Consider the following 21,105-nt stretch of genomic DNA (forward strand, 5'->3'; position numbering starts at 1 on the left):
GTGTATCAGTTGGTACCATGAAAAGATTAAGTGAAAGACCCTACTGTCTGTTTAGACCATAAAATGTAACATCTAGGTATGCATGTGGTTTAGGAAATAAGAAATTACCCATAAGAGAGATGCTGTTGAAGCTCAATATTATCATGTCCACAGCTCAAATGCACATTGTACATTGTACAAAAACAGCAGTACTGGTTGCCAGCTAGCAACAGATATATTGGGGCTTATTAAGGTATAGATTTTATTAGCCCACTCAACTTGATAACGCGATCTTTATAGGAGAACCAGAAATGCACACAAAAACAAAGGTGGACCATGAAAAACCAAAACAGTGACAAAAAATTGCTGATTTTATGTAAATTTACATTTTGGCCACTAGAAATGAACTTGATGGCCTGTGGGGTCATTGCTTAAAAATACTATCTATCGCTGATCTTGGCATCACCATTAGGCAGAAAGTTTGTGATTTTCTCCACAATTACTAATCTCTTGATATGTGACAACATCCAATGTTAAATCCTCACATTTTTATATCATTTTCATTTCACATGCAAGACTTTTTGTGACCTAACTTGTCTTTACTCTACGTGTTTGTACTCCTGTATGTCCAGATAATGATGAGCCGTTACTCAGCGGGTCAGGTGACGTTTCCAAGGAGTGTGCAGAGAAGATCCTGGAGACCTGGGGGGACTTGTTATCCAAGTGGTAAGGCTTTGTTTCCTCGTTAACATTGTCCTTCCACATGTGCACACATACACCAAGTCATTTTTGTGTGTGTGGGGAGGGGGGTAGCAGATTCACTGTATGTTCGTCAGGGAAAGAGCAGCAGGGAGGAGTTCTTGATAAGCAGCTTATTAAGATGGCTTCAGTCTCCCATTACTGCATTTGTTTTTAATCAGAAGCTTGTGATGAACTGAACTGAAACTGCCGGGACTTAAATTAGCTGTACGTTAAGCTCCCCACCCTGTCTCACACACACACACAACTTACCATGCCTCTCTCTTTTTACGTGTATGTTCTGCATGTTATTCAAGAGAACAGTATAATTTATTGTCAGTTGACTTTGTACAATACAAACTATGTATGAATTGTTTAACCTTATATATGTTTATTCTGATAAATCACAATAACCCTTGTTTTCCCGGACGACTGGGCAATATGGAGAGAATCAAATACTGCAAGATTTTCGACCAAATACCCTGATATTGATTTTGCAGTGATATTGTAGGGTTGACTATTGGTGCTTTTTCACAAAATACTTACATGAGACTTTTGATAAATATTCATTGGTATACTCTATTGACAGTTGGTGCTTTTTAAAAAATCTTTATATGAGATTTTCGATAAATAATCATCGGTATTGCGAATATCATGACTTAGTGGGTTAAGGTAAATAAAAGAACAGCTAGAAGAGTGGTACATTGAGAAAAAAACATCACATTATTGTAATGCAGCCTTTGAAACCAGGACAGGACAACATTTAGGATAATGAAATATCCAAAATCTTAGAAGCTATTCCATATCAATATATATATGATATATTGCCCAGACCGAAAACCCCAGTGACTGTAAAGTAACCCCAGTAACACTGTTAGGTGTAGGCACTACACAGACAACACAGAATACTTCAAAATTTAAGCAAAATTTACCCCAGCAGATCTCCACCCCATTAGTGATGCAATGGGTTGGAGAAATCTTCAGAGTGCTTCTCATGGAAAGACTCAGTGCCAAAATAAAAGGGAAAATGAGAGCAGCTTCATAAATGTATGGCAGCCACTGATAAATCACTTGCCCAGCGATTTATGCTACTTAATTCTCAGAGGAGGTACCACAATTTACTAGAAAGCACCAGAGGCCCGTCTGAAAATTATTTTATAAATGATTTGAAGGTTATAATGGTACAATCAGAGCGGTGTGGTCATGTGCATTCAATGTATCTTTTTAAGATTAATGTGTGTTTGTATATGAAACCCCCCACACCCCCTTATTTTTTTTTTAAATATTTCATTTTATGTGCTCATTTGCCTTTCTTTGTTGTTGTTTGTTTGTTTTCTGGATTGTTATACTTTTTAGTATTATACATCTGTGCATGTCTTTTCAAGTTGAAAATAATAAAATTTTCTTCTTAAACAAAAGCAAACAAAAAAAACCCACTGTTAGGTCTGTCAGCACTGTTAGTGCTGGTAGCACCACTGATAACGGTGTTTCAACTAAATAACTAAACAGTAGCGGGACCAAGTCGTCATGGAAGCGTAATGCCCACCCTCTGGTTCCCCCTCCAAGGTCGCACAAATGACTGTGAGCTAAACCCCTATTAACACTGGTAGTTTAATCGGCACTGTTGCTGTTGTTAGCACTGCACTGTTAATGCCACGATTTTAGCTCACCCATCTCCATGTTTGCTTGCTATGTCCGAGGTGAGAGCCATGTTTAGGCAAACCTAACCTAGACTATGAATGTCATATACTGCAAAGTGAAAAATTAATCTGTGTATCCATCATGTGATTCGGATCTGGGGGTTCAACCTTTGCCTTGGTTTTTACCATAATGTTGCAAACAAACAACCAAAGCACAAAACAAGGCAAATACATGAACTCTTTGGCAAAGGTAATGAAGAAAGAAATCATAAGACTAGTGTGTTATAATGCTAGGCTTTGTGCGGGTGATTTTGTGTGTGAGCGAGAGTGTGTGTGCTGCGGCATTGTGGGATGCAGCTCTCAGGGAGCAAATCAAAGAAAGCCCTTTACAATCTTAGGCCCCTGAGGACCAGGCCTGGCATTACTTATGTCACATACACACACATACACACAAGTACACAGTACACTTTTGTTCCCTTTCTGATACTCAGAAGAAAATGCCACACATTGCATAACCTGACTCTGGGAACAAACAAACCAAACAAGTCAGAAAATAATGAGTGATGAATTAAGAAAGGAGGAAAAAGTGAGAGAATCATCAGGGATTCAGGGATTTTCTGTCGGCTCCAGTCAGGCGGTAGTTGTTAGGTAGATACAGCTGTGTCTCCAAGTTCACCTTCTCCCTCACTCTGTATCTCTAATTCTGTCTCTGTCACTCACTAGTTGGCTGGCAGATGCCTGAGTTCACATCAGGCTGCATACGGTGTAAATCATTCTCTGAGATGGAGTGTTTCGCCAACAGCTTCAACATTTAAATGTGAAGATTCAGAAGGAAGGAAGAACTAAAAATTGCCTCTGTGTATTGCTTGCTGTTATTTTCTATTGGCTTATTGTCTCCCATTGTTTATTGTTTATCCATCCTGGTAAAAATAGTGCAGGGAGAAAAACTAATGTCAGGGAAGATGTGGAGTAATAAAGCTGAGAAAGAATAGGAAGGATATATAAAGTAAGGACTGTAGCCAACTCAGAATTATGCAAGTGGATTCAGATGTTCAGTATAAATATTAGATGATGCATTTTGTTTTCCATACAAAGTTGTAATGTTTGAACGGGCTCTGAAGGATGTTCATGTGACAGTGGCATTCACGTAAATAAGCTAACTGCATTAATGACAGGTCACGAATGTGCAGAAACATTTTTTGCTGACACTAGATAACAAACAAAAGCCAGAGACTGTATCATATTAAGTTGCTTTGAGTTGTAAATTCACCACTTCTAGGCAGAAAGTCTCCTTTCTCCTCCTCTGTGCCACAGCCTGCATGGCCGCAACTCCAAAGAGAAGCGTTAAAGTCAAGAGCACTCACTCTACAGTAAAATCTGGGGACCAAAACATACCCAGAATTAGGCTACACTACATACCATGCTGACTAGTAAAAAAAAAAAAAAAGAAAAAAAGACTGCTTGATATGAAGCAGTCTCATTCTGCTGAGGGGTCTCTGACTGATGATTCGCAGCCCTATAGAAAGTATAATGTTTTCCATGCAAAAATAGCACATATTTCACACTCTGAATCTGTGACATTTGTGTCACTGATTGATTGTATCCTTTGTGGGACTCGTAAATCCTTATGTCCGCTGTATTAGGTGATATAAATTCTCCTCACTGTCCTGATTCTTGCCCAGCACACCATCTGTAGATATGATGATAGTCCTTTATAGACACAATGTAGAGCCTATGAAAACATTGTTTGGGGTCGATATAGCAGACAGGTGTGCACCAAAAGATTGCAACTTATGACATAAAATTAGTATGTGCATGATAAACTGCCATGGTTGACTCCCCCTTTCCTCCTCTCTCCTCTCTCAGGCATATGAACTTATCAGTGCGTCCCAGGCAGCTTCCCGCTTTGGTGCGGAGCGGCATTCCTGAGGCTCTCCGTGGGGAGGTGTGGCAGCTCCTGGCAGGCTGTCATAACAATGACCACCAGGTAGAGGAGTACCGCACTCTTATTACAAAGGTAAGACCACACAAAAGTATTGTCTGTGTTAGGATGGCCAGGACATCGCAAAGTCCCATGATCCCCTAATGTTGGTGTCCTTTAACAAGATAGCTCGTACACAAGCTCCCCTAATTTTAGGATGCACCTGCAATCTGTACACTTCACCCCTGATTTCTAAATCTTTGTCCAAGCTGAAGATATCACTGAAGATAGACCTTTTTCCTGTAACAATGTTGTCTTGTGTGTTTTTACAAGGGAAGATACTGATAATTACCTGATTTTACCAGCCGATAGAGACAAGATCACCGATAATCGCATTTTTGTATTTTAAAAAGAAATTCTTAAGCTGTAGTTTATGCACACGTAAAGGTTAGAAAGGCTAAGATTCAGTGAGCAAATATGGATGATTTATTGTATCCCGTAGCCCTGGCCTAACCAAATCCAACTGACATCACAATTGTTAAAACAGAAAAACCCCGACAGAACAGTGGATGTAAAGGATGTAAAATAATTATATGTATATAATGTATATTGGATGCTTTGACATAATCTGTCAAATCAGACATGTCAGCAACTTATACACAAGAAAGTGAATGAAATGCTAACTGGGCAAAAGTTGAATTTACAGTTTGCCTGGAGATGGGCAGTTCTGGAGATAGTCCTTCATCACTGTGTATGTCTCATGTAATGGCAGCAACAGAAAGTTTGCTGATCATGCGGAGAGTGGGTGGTGTGGGTTCAAACTCCTGGGTCAATCTTGTTGTGTTTCTCTGAGACTGCGAAAAATGCTTCGGACGATGACAACACGTTTGGCTCTCTAGTCAGCGTGCTGCGCTTGTTGTTGTTATTCTCTGGCAGATTGCAAACCCAGTTTAAAGGTGCATACAGCCACATCCTGTGTCTGAGTGTGTAGATGCTGCACTTGTGAAATCAATGAAAGCAGTTTGATTTTGTGTTATCTGCTCTGTTATTACCTGTAGTTTCATTATCAGAATATTTTTCTGATATAGTATATTGTGCATCCCTAGTTTTTACACTTGGTCATAGTTTAATCTCTTTTACTGAAACTCATTTAATCAAACAGACTGAATTTCCTGTTTGTGTTTTTTTTTTGTGCTAACCAGAGCACATGTTACTGTTATTGTCCTTGGCAGTTTGAAAAAGCTTTGAAAGTACACCTCTGGGGCAACGGATTGCCCTGTTTCATAAGTATCTCTCATGTGTTTCAGACTTGTGATGGTGACCAGCTGATTACTTTTGGCGTTATGCAAGTGAAAGGTTGATGCGCTTACCCTTACTAACAAATTGGTGTTAAGTGTGTAATAATCCTTAACTTTTTTTTAAAACTAGACAGTTATGTTGTAACCTATATCCAGTTTCTAAACAAAGGAACAAAATATGTATATTACAACCTGTTTATGAACTTCTGAAAGTAAGGAGTCATTTTTCATGAGGTTGTGGCTGTTTTTTTTTACCGCATCAACGACGTGATGCTTTGTATTTCATTTAGTTTTTAGGCCATATTCAATGGTGCATCTCTTTTCTGCAAACCTGTGTGTGTTTGTATGATGGCTGCAATGTTCATGTAAAGGTCTGTCTGTGCGGCCATGTGTGGACAGATCGGAGGTGACTTAGCCCTGCTATAGGTGGGCAGCCCTCCCTGCGCGCTGAACAGTGGGTTAGTCTATGTAATTTTTGCTGTGGCTACAGCTCTGTCCACTGCTCTTATGTAAAGGCAACATCCCCGGGCAGCAAGCTGGGTCCCAGGTGGTGACAAGATGTTGGTCTTGCCCTTTCCTCCCCTCTGCTCTACTCTCCCACTCTTATTTTCTTCACCCTCGACCACATTTCCATCCTTCCTCTTTTTTTCTTTTGCTCTTTTCCTACCTCAGCCTTTGCACTTTTCCTTTATTTTGTCTTACATATTTGGCATGTGATGATGGAAACATTTTAGATTAAAGGGACCCTTGCCTGAGGATAAACTTAAATAAAAGTTTATCACGTAGGGGGCCACACTGTTTTCTGTTGACGTGAATAGTATGAATGGAATCTCAGCTTTTACTCAGACAACAATAACAATGGATCACAATGCCATTGTAGTGATAGTCATTGGACAGAAAGTTGGACAGGATTTTATTGCAGAAGCACTAAAGCATTCCAGGTTTGTACATCAGCCAACAAACACACAGAGAAAAGTGTGGAGAACACGTGCAGCTGTGTCTGACACTGACAGATGATGTGAGTGTTTTATTAAGTCTCCTTAGAGCAAGATGGGGTAAGGCAGCCAAGAACAGTTAAAGGACAGAAAGATGCTAAATCTTGTTCAACGCTATGAGGTGTGCATAGAGAAAGTTGTACTGATTTTTCAAATCAAACTTCAACCAAGACTTGAAAGGTCTTGTTAATAGAGTAGCTCTAAAATGTTGAAAAGAGTATTGAAATATATTGCATAATTGCAGTCTGAATATCATAACTTTAATTAGGAAAGAATTTCATTCACACTGATGTTGGTATTGTCACTGGTACTAATTAAAGCTGATCTTTTCATGAACTAATTCCATCTTTCCCCGTTCAGTTCCTATTTTAAAAGTTTGTACATACCATACTCATGTGCCAGCTCCTAATTTGTTTTGGGTGCTTTCTGTACTCAGCTTGCATCTCTTTGTGCTGACTTGCAATGTATGCACATTATGTCCTAGCTAGTGCCCTCCTTTGTACCCTAACTCTGTCTGAACTTGGTGTTCATCCACATATCTGAATGCAGGGCATTGATGGAAGGGGAACAGGTCATATGTTTGTCCCCTATGTAGCCCTAATGAATTATTGATATAAAAGCTCCTGTTGCTAAATACTAAAAGTACCAGTTTAACTTTGAAGGCTGACTACACCCAATAACCTATAAGTTAATTTGGCTGTTTGGCCATGGCTCAGTGTTAGCTTAAAAGTCTGGCAAACGAATAATTGGCCACGAAAGATGAGACATTGTGACACTTTGTTATTATGCTGAGGGGTAGTAACATCGTGGCATTATTACAGTATCACAGATAACACATTATTATCAGCAGAATCTTAGTTTTCTTGTACCACTGAAGTGTTGTTGCCCAATGTTTGCATGTAATTTGTCTTTGATGTTATAAGCTTTAGTTTGGTTGGTAACATTTGAAATAATGTTGGATGGCTATTTTAGTGTACATAATCCTGTTAAAACACAATTCCAAGCCTTTTTGGCTTTAATTATCCTTTTTTTTTACCTGCAGTTGTGTGACAGAGTGTCCGAGAGCATTTCTGTGAACTCTATAGTGATTTCCAGGTTCTATTTAGCTTGTGCGTGTGGTTGATGGTAGTTTTTAGGCCTGTCACGACAATAATTTCCTTATACAATTATTTACTTATACAACATAAGGACCCCAGTGATTTTGCTGGCCTCAATATTCCCTGCTGTGTTTACACGTGTTTGTTTACACGAGAATGTCACTAACGCTCTATCCATATGATGCCAGAATAAACAGCAGGGTTTCCCCTTCAACTATTATATGACGAGTCCGTGCAGCAAGCCAGAGAAAAATATAGCAACGCCTCAGAGCAGACACAGCATAGCTTACTGGCCTTCAGCTGCATTTTTGGAGGATAAGTGGCATAGTCCTGATAGTCGTTCACTTGCCAACCCCTGGCAACAAGCCAACAAGTCTGTCTTTTGTAGTTTTATCTTTAGACAACTTCATCCTCCACTCCATAAAATCCACCATAAGACTGCCCTTTCTTTCTTATATTTGTCTTCATTATCTTCTTATGTTGTTCATTACATAATTAAGTTAAATGTTTATCTCATATTACAATTTCAGTGTTCTTAAGTTCGTAAGATTTTAAAGTGTATTGCTCTTTTAAAGCATGTGCTTGCATTATTATGTTATTAAATTATCAATAATAACACAATGCTCTAAAAAAACAACAATAGTATTGTTTAACACGATTATCAGGGTGTCTGCAGGTCCATAAAAAAGTCTAAAAAATGTCTTGAATTCAATTTATAAATATTTTACCTTAAAAGTCTTTTAATAGTCTGGAATTTGAATTTGTGAGGTCTTAATTATCTAATTTTCTAATTTTCATTTATCTTTTCATTTGTTTTTGTTAAAACAGGTCAACCTCTTCAAAGTGAACATCCACATATTTGATATTACAAATCCCTTAACATACTATTGAGCCTTATACTGTCTTTTTACTTTATACTTACTTGTAAAATTATGTAACTTACTTAAATAACCATATTTCTACATGAAACCTACGTCTGCATGGGACAACTGATATACTTATTTATATAATTATTTATAATATATTATGTTCATACTTATCCGCAGTGTATAAATAAAAAATATTTGTTCCAAATCAGTCTCAAATTTGTTTAGAAATAATCCCTAAAATGTCTTTAAAGGAATTACAGTATTCTTAACAACTGGGACACACCCAATTATCCTTAAAAAGTCTTAAAATTTCTTAAATTAAGTTTCTAAATATTTAACCTCAAAAGTCATTTAGCTGTCCTGAATTTGAATTTGCGAGGTCTTAATTGCTACAAACATTTGATCTAATTTCATTTATCTATATTTAATTGATCTCTGTCAAAACGAGTCAAGCTCTTCTGCCTGAGCGTTCACATTTTTTGATGTTACAAATCTTGTCTAATGCCTCTAGACACTGATTATTTCATGGACAATGTTTTGTCCAACAAAAGTAGTTATTGTGACAGACCTAGTGGTGTTGTGTAATGTTGCATTACTGCAGGATACTCAAATATGTTCAGCCACCTTTTACCCATATGGGGGGGGGGTCTTATGGTATGTAGAAGCATCCACAAATGCCGATGTGTGTAGTGTCGACACAATGTGATCAGATAAACACAGTCCCGGTCCCCAGACCTGCTGTTTCAGCCTCCTATGGAGAGAGAAAAAAACAAGTGCTCATGTCTGCCTGCCTGTCTCTGTCTAACCCACATAATGACCTGTATGCCTGTCTGTCTTTATAATCGTTTGTACTTGTTTACGCCTGACTTTTACCTAGACCTGTTTGTGCTCCTGTCAGCTTGTGTGTCTTCCTGCCTCTCTCTGTCCACCTGCTCACTTGCGTTTTGTCACACTGTCTGCTTGCCTCTTCCTTGCTCCTCTCCTGCTGTCTTGTCGGCCCGTGTGTCTGCGTATTTCTTTTTCTGTGTGAGCCTGTCTCTCTTGTCCCATAGGTTTTTGTGTGCATTGCTGCTATGACTTTGACTGAAATGTAAATACTTTTGGATGTTTTTGTATCCTGTTTTGAAGCCAGTTTCCCACATTATAAAACACACAGAGAATGCCTGAAGGTTCAGGCAGTCAGATGAAAGAATTTTGGAATATTTTTTGCAGTCGAATGTGAATGGGCTTTTGTCTATCTTATTATAATAATGTTTTTGTCTGTGACTATGTAACAACTCTCACCACCCTTGCCTGATGTTTGTATTACCTTTATGTGCTAGCTCGAGGCTCATCATAGAGATCACAAAGATAAACATTGTTAATTCCCAGATAAAAGAGTTGGTATATCAGCCGTCCAGTTCTTTGAAATTCTTTTCATTTCTCTTCCTATCAGACATTTCTCATATTAATAAAAACCTCTGGCAGGACATCAGCTGACCGGCCCTTTTTTTCATATCACGTTGATTCTAAACTTGGCACTGTGTGACTGCTTATATGAAAACAGAACAGAATTATCAGGATTATGAGCCACCAGCTGGGTGGAGATGGATTGTGGGTGTGAAGCAGTTGCAAGTTTCCAATCTGTTCTTTTATTTGTGATTAGCTTGGCTTCCAAAAGGAAATGTATTCTCTTGTTGGGGATCTATTAATATTTTGTTATTTAAAGAAGTATTTCACTGCTGAAAAGATGGTCTTCTCATAAAGCAAAGCTATCTGTGCGGCAGAGAGACACAAATACTTTTTAAATCAGTGCTACTTACAGCTGTAAATTTAGTGGATTTTCTTTTTTTTTTGAGCATCACAAACCTGGTGGAATCTCTGGTTTCACCATCGAGATTTGATCCAGTTGGTCTGCTAACATTGCGAAAATCTTGAGAGTTGCATAATAGAAATAATTTTATCCCCATTTAAGTTAGCAGAGGGCTAAACCAGGAGTTAGCTGCATGGCCACCTTAGGTCTCTGGTGTGCTTGTTAAATGGGCTGCACCATTTGTACAGTGATTTTATAACTGGAAATTTAGCTTTTTTGGCTGCATGTGCCATTGAGTGACTCCCACAGATATGAACAGGTCCAACACCATATCCAGTTTTCTTCATGCATCTATGGTTTTGACACAGGAAACAACCGACTCTGTTTACTACCCATATTGTTATGATTCAGTGCTACTTAAAAATTTGAAAAGTATTTCTTTAAGTACAATTGAAATACATTTGCTGATATTTTGCAAAAGAATCACTGCTGATGTTAGGCAGTATTAAAACCACCCTTACAGTAGTTACAGAAGTGTCAACAAAGACCAATCATAAGGTGACTTAGTATTTATCACTAATAATCGTGATTCTCAACGATTTTCTTTCTCTTAAAATCAGACCTGGTTTTCAGGAGTTTAGGGCCTTTGTTTTGTTGTCAGGCTTGTGTTTAAGCTACTGGACATCTGTCCTTTAGAGGTTGACAAGTTGTGATGAAGCATAAGTTACACAGCTGTCACGACGAAGTTGTGCTCGGCCGGGCAACTTTGTTGATGGTACATCATGCTCTTCTTTCTCGTTCTCACACAGCGTCCCTTTCTTCTGATTCTTCCTCTGATTTGTTTTTGCAACATTGTATGTTTTTCTCTCCTCCGCCTTTTCCTCCTCTCATCTTTGTGTGTTGTGTTTCCTTCCAGTCTCTTCCTCATCCTTTTCTCTGCTCCTCCTCTTCCTCCAACCCTTTTCGTGGTACTGTCATCTATTTTTAGCTCCTCGTGTGGTGGGCAGACGAGGTGCGTGAAAGCATGGGAGTGTGTCTGGATTGCGGGGGAGAAAGGTGCAGGCTGGTGCACGCGCGTGATGAAGTGTGTGTGTGTGTGTGTGTGTGGGTATGTTTGGGTCTCCATCACGCTACACCAAATTGCCCTGCACGAGACACACTCTGCAGTCTTCAGGAAGCCATTAGGATGAGGATTTAGACCGTGCAGCACTAAACCTGCCAGTGATTACTACCCACTGATGTTTCTAATTTTAGCACAGGATTCTGAGTAATTAAATGTAATCAGCACATCATATGATCTAAAAATAACTCAGCTGGAAATTATTCTAGCACAGATTAAGTAGGCGTTTTGCAGAAGAGTTAAAGGGGACTTGCAAGGGCTTATATGTTTTTTAAAGAAAGAGTGAAAAACAAAGTGTTCAACGGAGTCCTTTAGAGCCTTGCAATAAAACATTTAGTGTTTATGTTGCCTGGAGGCAGATTAAAGATGTCTGGTGAGGTCGTGCTACCTGGGTGTAGCTGACTGTGTCAAAGCAACTCTCCTGTTAGGTGGAGTTGCAGCACCTGCTGATGCATACAGAATCAGGTGCAGGTGCATATTTGGCTCTTAGGCCAAATAGACAGAAGGACAAGTACATACACCACACAAATACGCTGAATCATGATTGTTTACCATAACTTCTTGGTAGAAAATCCCTACATCAAATACATACAGTAAACGGGCGCTAAGCAAACACTGCCTCAATTAGTGCATTTTTAGGCCTTTACGATGGGGAATAGGAGCCGTTATCTCAAACCCACCAGACTCCATTGAAAAAACAGTCATTTTACTTAGCAAAAACACTGAAGTTGCTTGTCTACCGCTGCCTCCATCAGATAGTGTGGCAGCTGAGGTGCTGAAAATATTCCAAAGACAGTACACTTACACTGATGAAAAATTTTGAAGAATGAAAAAAGAATTTTGAAGATAAAAAAAGAAACAAGAATTCAGTTTCTGCAATTGAAAGCAATTGCTAGTTGTCTACCTGCAAGTGACTATTATTGTTAGGGCAGCATGACAGTGATTTGGTCTATACATGGACAAAGTTAGCTGGCTCTGGGATGCAACTAAAAATGCATTTTATTGTCAACTATTTTGGAGACTATTTTCTCAATCAGCAAGTTTTTGGTCAATAAAATGTTAGAAGAAAATGAAAAATATAAATCGGTGTTTTCCAAAGCCCATTGTGGTGTTCTTTAATGTCTTGTTTTGTCCACAACCCAAAGATATTCATTTAACTGTGGTAGAGGAGTAAAGAAACCGTCAGATATTTACATTTAAGAAGCTTGACCTGGGACTTTTTTTTCTTTCTTTGCTTAAAAAAATCCAAACTGATTAATCAATTCAAAACTCAGTTGGCATTTAATTTCCCAGCTTACATCTAATAGATTAATTGTTGCACCTCTACTCTGGAACAACAATAGGAGTAGAAATTCAGTAGTTGCTACTTAGTACGGTAAATGCTTAAGTGTCAGTATGAAGTCTCAATTTTCTTTTTTCTCTTGCTCATTCAGAAACACAGAGTTACAATTAAACAGAAGGCAAAAATACCCACTTATATATATCTGAAAAGACCTTATAGGACAGTAGTCCATTTGTGTAGTCATTACATACCATAGTACCATTGTTTACATCATAAAAGGCAGGAGTACTGAGTGCTGTGTGTAAACATTATCTCATTTTTGTGTGTGATGTTATTTTGATGTATTCATGTTACATGAATAGTGATTATTATTAAAGTTGCCACTTTGACCTCTAATAGTGTTTTTTGGAATGTTTTCGTTCATGACATTTCCACATGACACTGTCATCCACATGTTTTAGTACAAACAGTACAAAGCAGTTATTGATGACAGAAGAATATTGCAGTTAAACCCACTATTACATTTTTTAATACTAATAATATGTACGGTTTTAGAGTAGAATAAACCCTCTTTGTTGAGGTTATGAGTTCAATAAATATGAACAAGATAAATGTACTTTGGTAACAGGATATTTACATCGCAGTGGTGTTTCTTTTTTTTGTTTTCCAGGAAACTTAAGCACATCCTTTTAAGCCATTCTATCTCTTTTCTTTTTTTGGTCCAGTGCTGTTTGCTGCACTATTTTCACAAACAGTTCTATATATATAATTTAAACCAATGAATTGCTTTGGTACACTCAAAGTGGCCTTAGAAAATGTTACTTTAGAACATGCTGAATTCCCGCCATTGAATGACGCCTTTCAATCTCTCCTTCACTCGCAGTATGCACCTAGAAGGCAGTTACTAATTGCATAATTACTTGCTGCGTTAGTGAATCAGCTCCTAATTACACACTGTGCTGTGAGCGCAAATTAAATTATTTGCGCTATGCTTTCATGTATTTAAATCTGTCTGTCAGTCTCGCAAGCTTTAATGTTGCTGCTATTTATTATTAGTAGATTATAGCTATAAAATGTCTAAACTAATACAATTCATTTATTGCATTAAGTTTAATTCAGTGTACAACAGCATGAAAACATCAGAGCCAGAAAAAAATGTACCCAGGGCTTCGTTAATAAACTTGTAGAGATAATGTAAGACATTCAGCTTGGGTTTTTATTTGTTTTTTTGTTTGTTTTTTTTTTACAAAAAATGAAGACTATCAGTTTATCTTTTGGAACCTGAATGCCACACTGGGCTAGGAAAACTGACTGGGGGTCTTATTTTGATGTTTTACAGTAACTGAAAATTGGCAACCCCCCCCCCAAAAAAAACAAAAAAAAGTGAATTAACATAAAAACAAACATAAAAAAACCCCAAACAAACAAGGAAACAACCTGGCAAAAAAAATTGCTGTAAAAGTAATAACTATTATGTAGCATATTTTTAAATGTATAATGCTAATAATTGTAAATACAGTTTTATTGACATTTTCCCCCAAGCAATGCAAATTTACCAATTTCGTTCAGTTTGAGGGACATCTTTTAGTAAGTTGCCTTTTTCCCATGTTACCAAAAGAATTCAAACCGAACTTGTTCAGGGTTCAAACATTTAAATACTTGTGAAAGGCGTCCGGACGCAGTACAAAAAAAGTGATGTCATTCCAGGTTTCAAAGGCTAAATAGCGGCACTTTTCTCACACTTTGCTTTTATTTTCGGAGCTGACTGAAAATGAACCAACACATAAGAGATGATTTACTCTTTTGTGCAGTAAAAGGCAGCACATACTGTATGTACAGTGTGCTTGTATGCACAAAGCTATAGGGTGACCTGCTGTTCTGTACTGTATGTTCTTGGTTTGCAATCAGATTGATAATGGGAATATTTCCTGTAAACTGCACCCAGACATGCAGTTATTGTTGCCCTACAGACAAATACAATAACTTTGTGCACTGTCGAGAGAAAATGTCTTTCTTACAGCTCAAAATGTTCTGAGACTGAGTTGAGAGGCTGTCAGCACTCCAATTTTGAGCTTTGTTAACATTGAGGTAAATTTTGACAGTGTAAAACAGTGTTTGAATCTTTGGGTCGATTATAAAAAACAAAGCAAAACAGGAAGGGTTGAGAGGGTGGGGGAAGGAGGCAAGCCTCGTGCCCTTGCAGTTGATCATTGGTTGGAGCCACTGGGTAGGGGAGGGGCCTCGGAGCCACTGTTTCTGTAGAGAGAGAGGCAGAGAGAATGAGAGAGAGAGAGGGAGAGAGACAGCGAAGGAGGATAAATGAACACGGGGGGTTCTCCCAGCATCGGCATGCCTGCCTACCTCATTTCCAGTCCAGACAGAGTTGCTGCTCCTCTGGATAGAAATAACAGCTGAGGTGTATTTGTATGCGTGTGTGTGTTTTAAATATCAGTCACCCCCGCACACCGCCTTCATCCTCTCAGCTTATGGCAGTCTGCTGTGATCGTACTGCGAAGGACCAGACAAAAACTGAGACAAGAGCAAGCGGACACGGAGGAGTGGGGAAAAGAGGGTGAAGGAGAGGCAAGAGGAAAAAGAAGAAGAGAGAAGCAGGAAGACATAATTAAAAGGAGAAATTATGCTTAATGTCTCCTTCCCTCAATTTATGTACGCAGCACATTACACAATAATGTCTTTTCACTGGAAGCTGTGACTGTGTGGACTATAGACAGATAAGAGAGCTTCAATCTGTGCTTTCTACAGCTGCGGCAGATGTTGAAGACATCTTTGACTTTATAGGGAGTGGAGGCATTTTAAGCAGGACTGGAATTCTTTTATACAAAGTCACTTTTTTTTTCCCTTTTTGTGCCTTTGGCTGGGAAGTTTAAAAAAAGAAAAGAAAAGGAATACGTTTCTTTTTGTGTTCATCTGTGGTTTGGTTTCTCTGTGCAAAGCCACAACTGCCTGCACCGAGGACAAACCCAGGGGGCTTCCTCACCTTTCTCTGTCCTTTCCATCCCTCCTGCATTGGAAATGGCAGATGGCAGCAGTCTCATCATGAAACCGCAGCATGGAGCTTTTTGTTTGGACTGAAACCATACGGCTACTTTCAGAGCCAGCCAGCTACCTGTCAAAATAGCGTTGGCTCATCGTACCCTTGAAGGGCCCCTTTAGACACGTATTCTTGCCCAAGATGATGAATTCCTCCCTGGATCCACTGAACCAGAGCTCTGCTGACCCGTCAAACTTGTCCGTTCCCTTCTGCCTGCTCGAGATAGGCTATTCCCAAATTTTCAGCACCTGCCTCCTTGAAGTCTCCATCATACTCCTGCTCACTGTTCTCATTATTTCTGGAAACCTAGTGGTGATTTTTGTGTTTCACTGTGCCCCCTTACTTAGCCAGCACACCACCAGTGCTTTCATCCAGACTATGGCGTACGCTGATCTGCTGGTAGGGGTCAGCTGTCTGTTCCCCTCGCTGTCCCTCCTGCATCACCTCCAGAGCCTTGACCCCAAACTCACCTGCCAGGTGTTCGGGTACATGGTGTCTGTTTTAAAATCAGTTTCAATGGTGTCGCTGGCGTGCGTGAGTGTGGACCGCTACATTGCCATCACACGACCTCTGACTTATGCGTCTCTTGTGACGCCTTGTCGGGTACGCTGCTGCATTGTTCTAATATGGTTGTACTCTGCTCTGGTGTTTCTCCCATCTTTTCTTGGGTGGGGGAAACCTGGTTACCACGGGGACGTGGTGGAGTGGTGCGCACTTAAGTGGAGGACTCGCCCAGCTTTCACCACTTTTATTGTAGCGCTGCTCTACGCTCCAGCTGCTCTCACTGTCTGCTTCACCTATGCCAACATCTTCAAGATCTGCCGACAGCACACCCGGGAGATCAGCGAACGCCACGCACGTTATCGACCCCAGCAGCTGCAGGGTCCAGGATTGACAGCGGGATCTGCGGTCAAGGACAACAGTGCAGTAGAGCAAGGGCAGTTGCCCCATTTGTCTCAACCGCTAAAATCCCAACCACAGTATCAGCAGCCCACATCAACATACCCAGACAAGCGATACGCCATGGTACTGTTCCGCATTACGAGCGTGTTTTATATCCTCTGGTTGCCCTACATCCTCTACTTTCTGTTGGAGAGCGGAGGGATCTACCACCACCCTGCAGCCTCATTCCTCACCACATGGCTGGCAATCAGCAACAGCTTCTGTAACTGTCTCATCTACAGCCTCTCCAACTCTGCCTTCAGGAAGGGCCTCAAACGCCTCTGCTCCTTCTGCTTACAGCGCAGTGGCGGTGGATTTGGGGTTAGGAACACCAAAAAGGCTTTTGTTGGCTCTGTTGAAAAAGGATGTGCAGGGCCGGGGTACGGATATGGTCACGGGGACATAGGAATTGGCACAACATGTCATGTGTAGAGCAGACAGAAAACGCTAGAGCCATTTGAACTTTTTAAAAAATGCCAATGTGATTGCTGTAAAATGTCTCCTCTTTTAAGCTTAAATGTGCTTTAAAGAGATGGAAGGAGGCGTCGATCTGCCGGTGCTGTTTGTGTCGCATTTGGAGGTTACACAGGCGTCCTCTCTGCACATGCTACAGCTGGTAAAGACAAGAAAGAGAGTCAAGAGCAAAGCACTAAAGGAGAAAAGGCCTAAACAGCATACTGTACTGTATGGACAGAGGTGATAGATGAAAGGAGTTGGAAAAGAGGAGAAAAAGGTGTCTGAAAATCTCTGCAGAAGTGAACATTTTATATTTTAGGGGAAGTCAATCCTTAACTTATTTTGCCAAAACAACAAAACGTTGCTAGAAAAGTGTTCCAAAACACTGTATGTGAAACAATGTGACCTTTTGTGACCACATTATCAGTCAAGTGCAAATACATTAACAGTTAATGGCTGTGTTTTAGTAATGTGGTGCTGAGTTGAAATGCCAAAAGCAAGCTCTTGAAATATGTTTTTACTCACTCTCACCCCTTTAGTATCTGAACAGTATCTGAAAAGTGATGCAACGGTGTGTTTGTGTATTTGTTGCGTCTCTCGTTGACTGATTGATTAAGCAGAGTCAAAAAGTAATAGAAAGAATTCATGTAGATCTACACTCCATACATGTCAGTTTGTTTGCATTGACTGAAAGCAATGTCAGCATCAAGACATAAACTTTGAAACTGCAGATTTATATTATATTTTGAATCACCGATGATGCATCTTAAACTCATCTAATGTGGGTTCACACATTGAGCCTGCCGTTTGTAATATGTGATATGAGACGCTTCTGAGCTTGGGTATGCGACCATTAACCCGACAAAATTATTTTCACTGAATTTCTCTTTCAATTTTAAAAATCTTTGTCAGTTTCATGACACCTTTGTTGTTTTGATTATGTAACTAAATGTATTTCATAACTGTGTCCATGTAAAGCAAGACCAAGAAAGGATGTACTTTTACATGTATTTTACACCGATTGTTGGTACATCATTTGGCTATTTTTTTTAAGCTTTTGAGTGAAGGTTAAACTTCAAGCTCTTAGATGAATGACCCTTGAACTGTGAGCCTTACCCTTTGTATTTAGGATTAGCTGAGAGTTGTAGTCTAATGAGAAGTCTTAATTATGTGATTGTGGAAATTTGCGAATAATTACGTTGTTGCAAACCTGGGTGTAAGCTGTGCCCGTATTTGGGAACTAGTGCATGCGCTCACAGACACACACATCAACACAGGAGGATCACTTGTAAACAGAACAGACAAATAGCATATTCACTCTGCCAGCAGGCTAACCTCTAACCTCTGTGTAGCACCATGAACACTCCCTGTGGACTTCACTTGCATTTGTTTGTGTGTATGCACATTGTGTAGTCCGTCTGCTCATCCTTATGTTTATTTGTGGGTTCTTTTCACTATTTATTTGATATTTGAATACAAATTTACCAAGACCAATAACAAGTCCAAATGAATCCAAGTGTACATACTGTGTTATAAATTCAAAAATTGCGAAAAAACTATCTGTTTTTTAACCATGGAGACTTCATGTCACAGTTTGTTTAGCTGCAGATAATCTAGCTTTATATATTTAATCTACCAAAGAAAGTTCAACAGATCTTCAATTATGATATTTGTTTCTAAATATCAAATAGTAAAGATTTAGTAAAATGTGAATGGGTTTTACACAAAGTTTGTGTAGGTCCACTGCACTGTGAAGGCTCAGCGATGCCTTGTGTGCATGAATATGACTGTTTTTCAGTATATAGTGATATATTGTTGCCTTGATATGAAATTAACTGTTGACAAAGTATTTTCCTTACATCTAGGGAGGGCTTAATATATAAACACACAGACTCAAAACTGAAATGAAAATGTTCATCCTTGATGAAGCCTTGATTTCACACTCAGTGTAGAATAACCTGAACCCCAGCTGTTGTGATAAATAATTTAAGAACGCCACTGGTTATTCAGCTACTTTTCAAAAATCGCTGTTCCTTTTTTCTGTAAAATGAAAGTAGCCAGGAGCAAACACATGACTCAAAACTGTTAATTTTTGTGTGCATTTTAATTTATTTGTTTGTGTGTGCAGTGGTGTGTATGAGTGTGCGTAGAGGTATGTAAGGAGACGACCATTGGCTGAATTGGACTGTTTACGTTGTTTTAGCGAGGTTGCTAAACAGACTTTCATTGCTTCATTAGCAGCAAATCACCTTCCTTGAGTATACTGTATTTGTGAGTGTATGTGAGTATGATGTTCAGTGGTTGTAGATAAATTCAAATTTTGTCTTTAGATTTTTTGGCTGTCATCTGTGAAGCATTGCCAAATATTGTAATCTCTCCTATTTGTACAGCATTGTTCAGGAATTGTGTGTATAGAAATGGTGTGTACAGAAATGGCGTATTGAATGTCTGATCTGATTGTCAAACTACAGAAGTTTATTTTTGTAAAATTACTTACTTTCTGTCTATTCTCTTGTGAAGTTATCCAGACACTAAGTACGTTTAGCAGCATGCTTATCTATTGAAATGCTTGCAGCTGTGTCTTTACGAAGATACATTTTATTTTACTTGGACAATTTCTATTGAGGTGTCTGTACTGTCTTTTGCACTTAGAATAATTTGAATTCACCACTAAAAAGATAAAAAAAAAAAAATGCCCCATCGCAGTTCATGGTACAATTCCCCAGAAATGTGTACAGCAATCTTTCCTGGGAAATTATCGTGACATAACATGCTCACATTAGCACACTCACACACTCTTTTTTTGTCCTGTGGGAAAACAAATGACTCTCATGTTCTCAAGGGAACAACACTCGGTGGCTGTCTCGAGGTGCAGTGCCATGTTAGGTCAGATTAGCGATAACAAGAGGGAATATGGACACTTAAGGCTGGTTTAGGAAGCCATTTGAGGTTAAATACATCCTGCTTTAGGAGAGGAAAGCAATTGTTTAAGGGGCAGTAGTCAGTAATAATGAGCAAAAAAACGGGACGGCCATCTGCACATAGTGTTTTTCAGGTATGAAAGTTAAATAAAATGTACAATAGGTGCTTCTTCTTCATTTTCCACTTTTGGCAACGTATGCAGTTGTCAAACAGCTTTAGTTGTATTGCCACTTTCAGGACTGGAGCTACCCAGATGTGTATCTGTCTTGGGAACATGCATAGTCTTTATGTAGCGTACTGTATATGTCGATCAATGTAAATACTGTATCTTTGATTTTATCCAGATACAAACACATGCAATTGATAAGATTAACTGGAGCCTACAAAAACTATAAATCTATTTTGAGGCACACATTAGTATCTTGAACATATTGTTCTCTTAGTTCAAAACGCATGTTTTGTAATTAACAACAAAACTATTTTACACCAACTAAATATTGGTTGGTTGTAGAGTGAATAGTGCCCCAAAAAGGTTACAGCCTCACTCTTTTAGTGCACTTTAACACACACATTCCCACGCGACAGCATTTTCTTATCTGTCTTTTAATCTGTATTAGATTTTCTTCTTTGTGTTTTCATAAGGCTCTAAATAGGCCACACCAGACCCCCACTAATGGCTGACTCATGACCCAGCTGTTCTCAGGAACAGATTATTATCAGATTAAGCCGAGACCAACCACTGTAGCAAAACCTTGGTCTGTAACCTTCCCAAAAGATGCAGGAATTTCACTCTGCATGTGTTTTGTCCACAATGAATGCTGGAAACTGCTCACAGTCAACAAGGGTCCATTTGTAAATTTCAGGTTGAGAAATTGAAGCCATTACTGCATTAGATCCTGGCAAACCACGTCATACTTCACACATCAGGGGTGTTTAGTTTGTGATAAGGTTTTTGTGAGGTGGCTGCTTTTATAGTTGGAGAATGTTTGGATAATGCAAATG

The 21,105-nt window shown here is 39.2% G+C and overlaps 2 protein-coding genes across 3 annotated transcripts in view; both read left to right on the plus strand.

The window, feature by feature from the left end:
• The window catches only part of LOC121959816 (rab GTPase-activating protein 1), a 91,178-nt gene that overhangs the window by 31,387 nt on the left and 38,686 nt on the right, over nucleotides 1-21,105 (plus strand). For both annotated transcript variants that reach the window (XM_042509320.1, XM_042509321.1), the window contains 2 exons: nucleotides 612-705; nucleotides 4,224-4,374. In XM_042509320.1, coding sequence (XP_042365254.1) covers nucleotides 612-705; nucleotides 4,224-4,374 — 245 coding nt within the window. The remainder of the gene's footprint in view (nucleotides 1-611; nucleotides 706-4,223; nucleotides 4,375-21,105) is intronic.
• On the plus strand, nucleotides 15,552-18,076 carry LOC121959817 (probable G-protein coupled receptor 21). Its single transcript, XM_042509322.1, has one exon. The coding sequence runs from the start codon at nucleotides 15,925-15,927 to the stop codon at nucleotides 17,155-17,157; it is 1,233 nt and encodes a 410-aa protein (XP_042365256.1). The 5' UTR covers nucleotides 15,552-15,924; the 3' UTR covers nucleotides 17,158-18,076.

The sequence above is a fragment of the Plectropomus leopardus genome, chromosome 20, assembly GCF_008729295.1.
Source record: "Plectropomus leopardus isolate mb chromosome 20, YSFRI_Pleo_2.0, whole genome shotgun sequence".
In the NCBI taxonomy this organism is placed as follows: Eukaryota; Metazoa; Chordata; class Actinopteri; order Perciformes; family Serranidae; genus Plectropomus; species Plectropomus leopardus.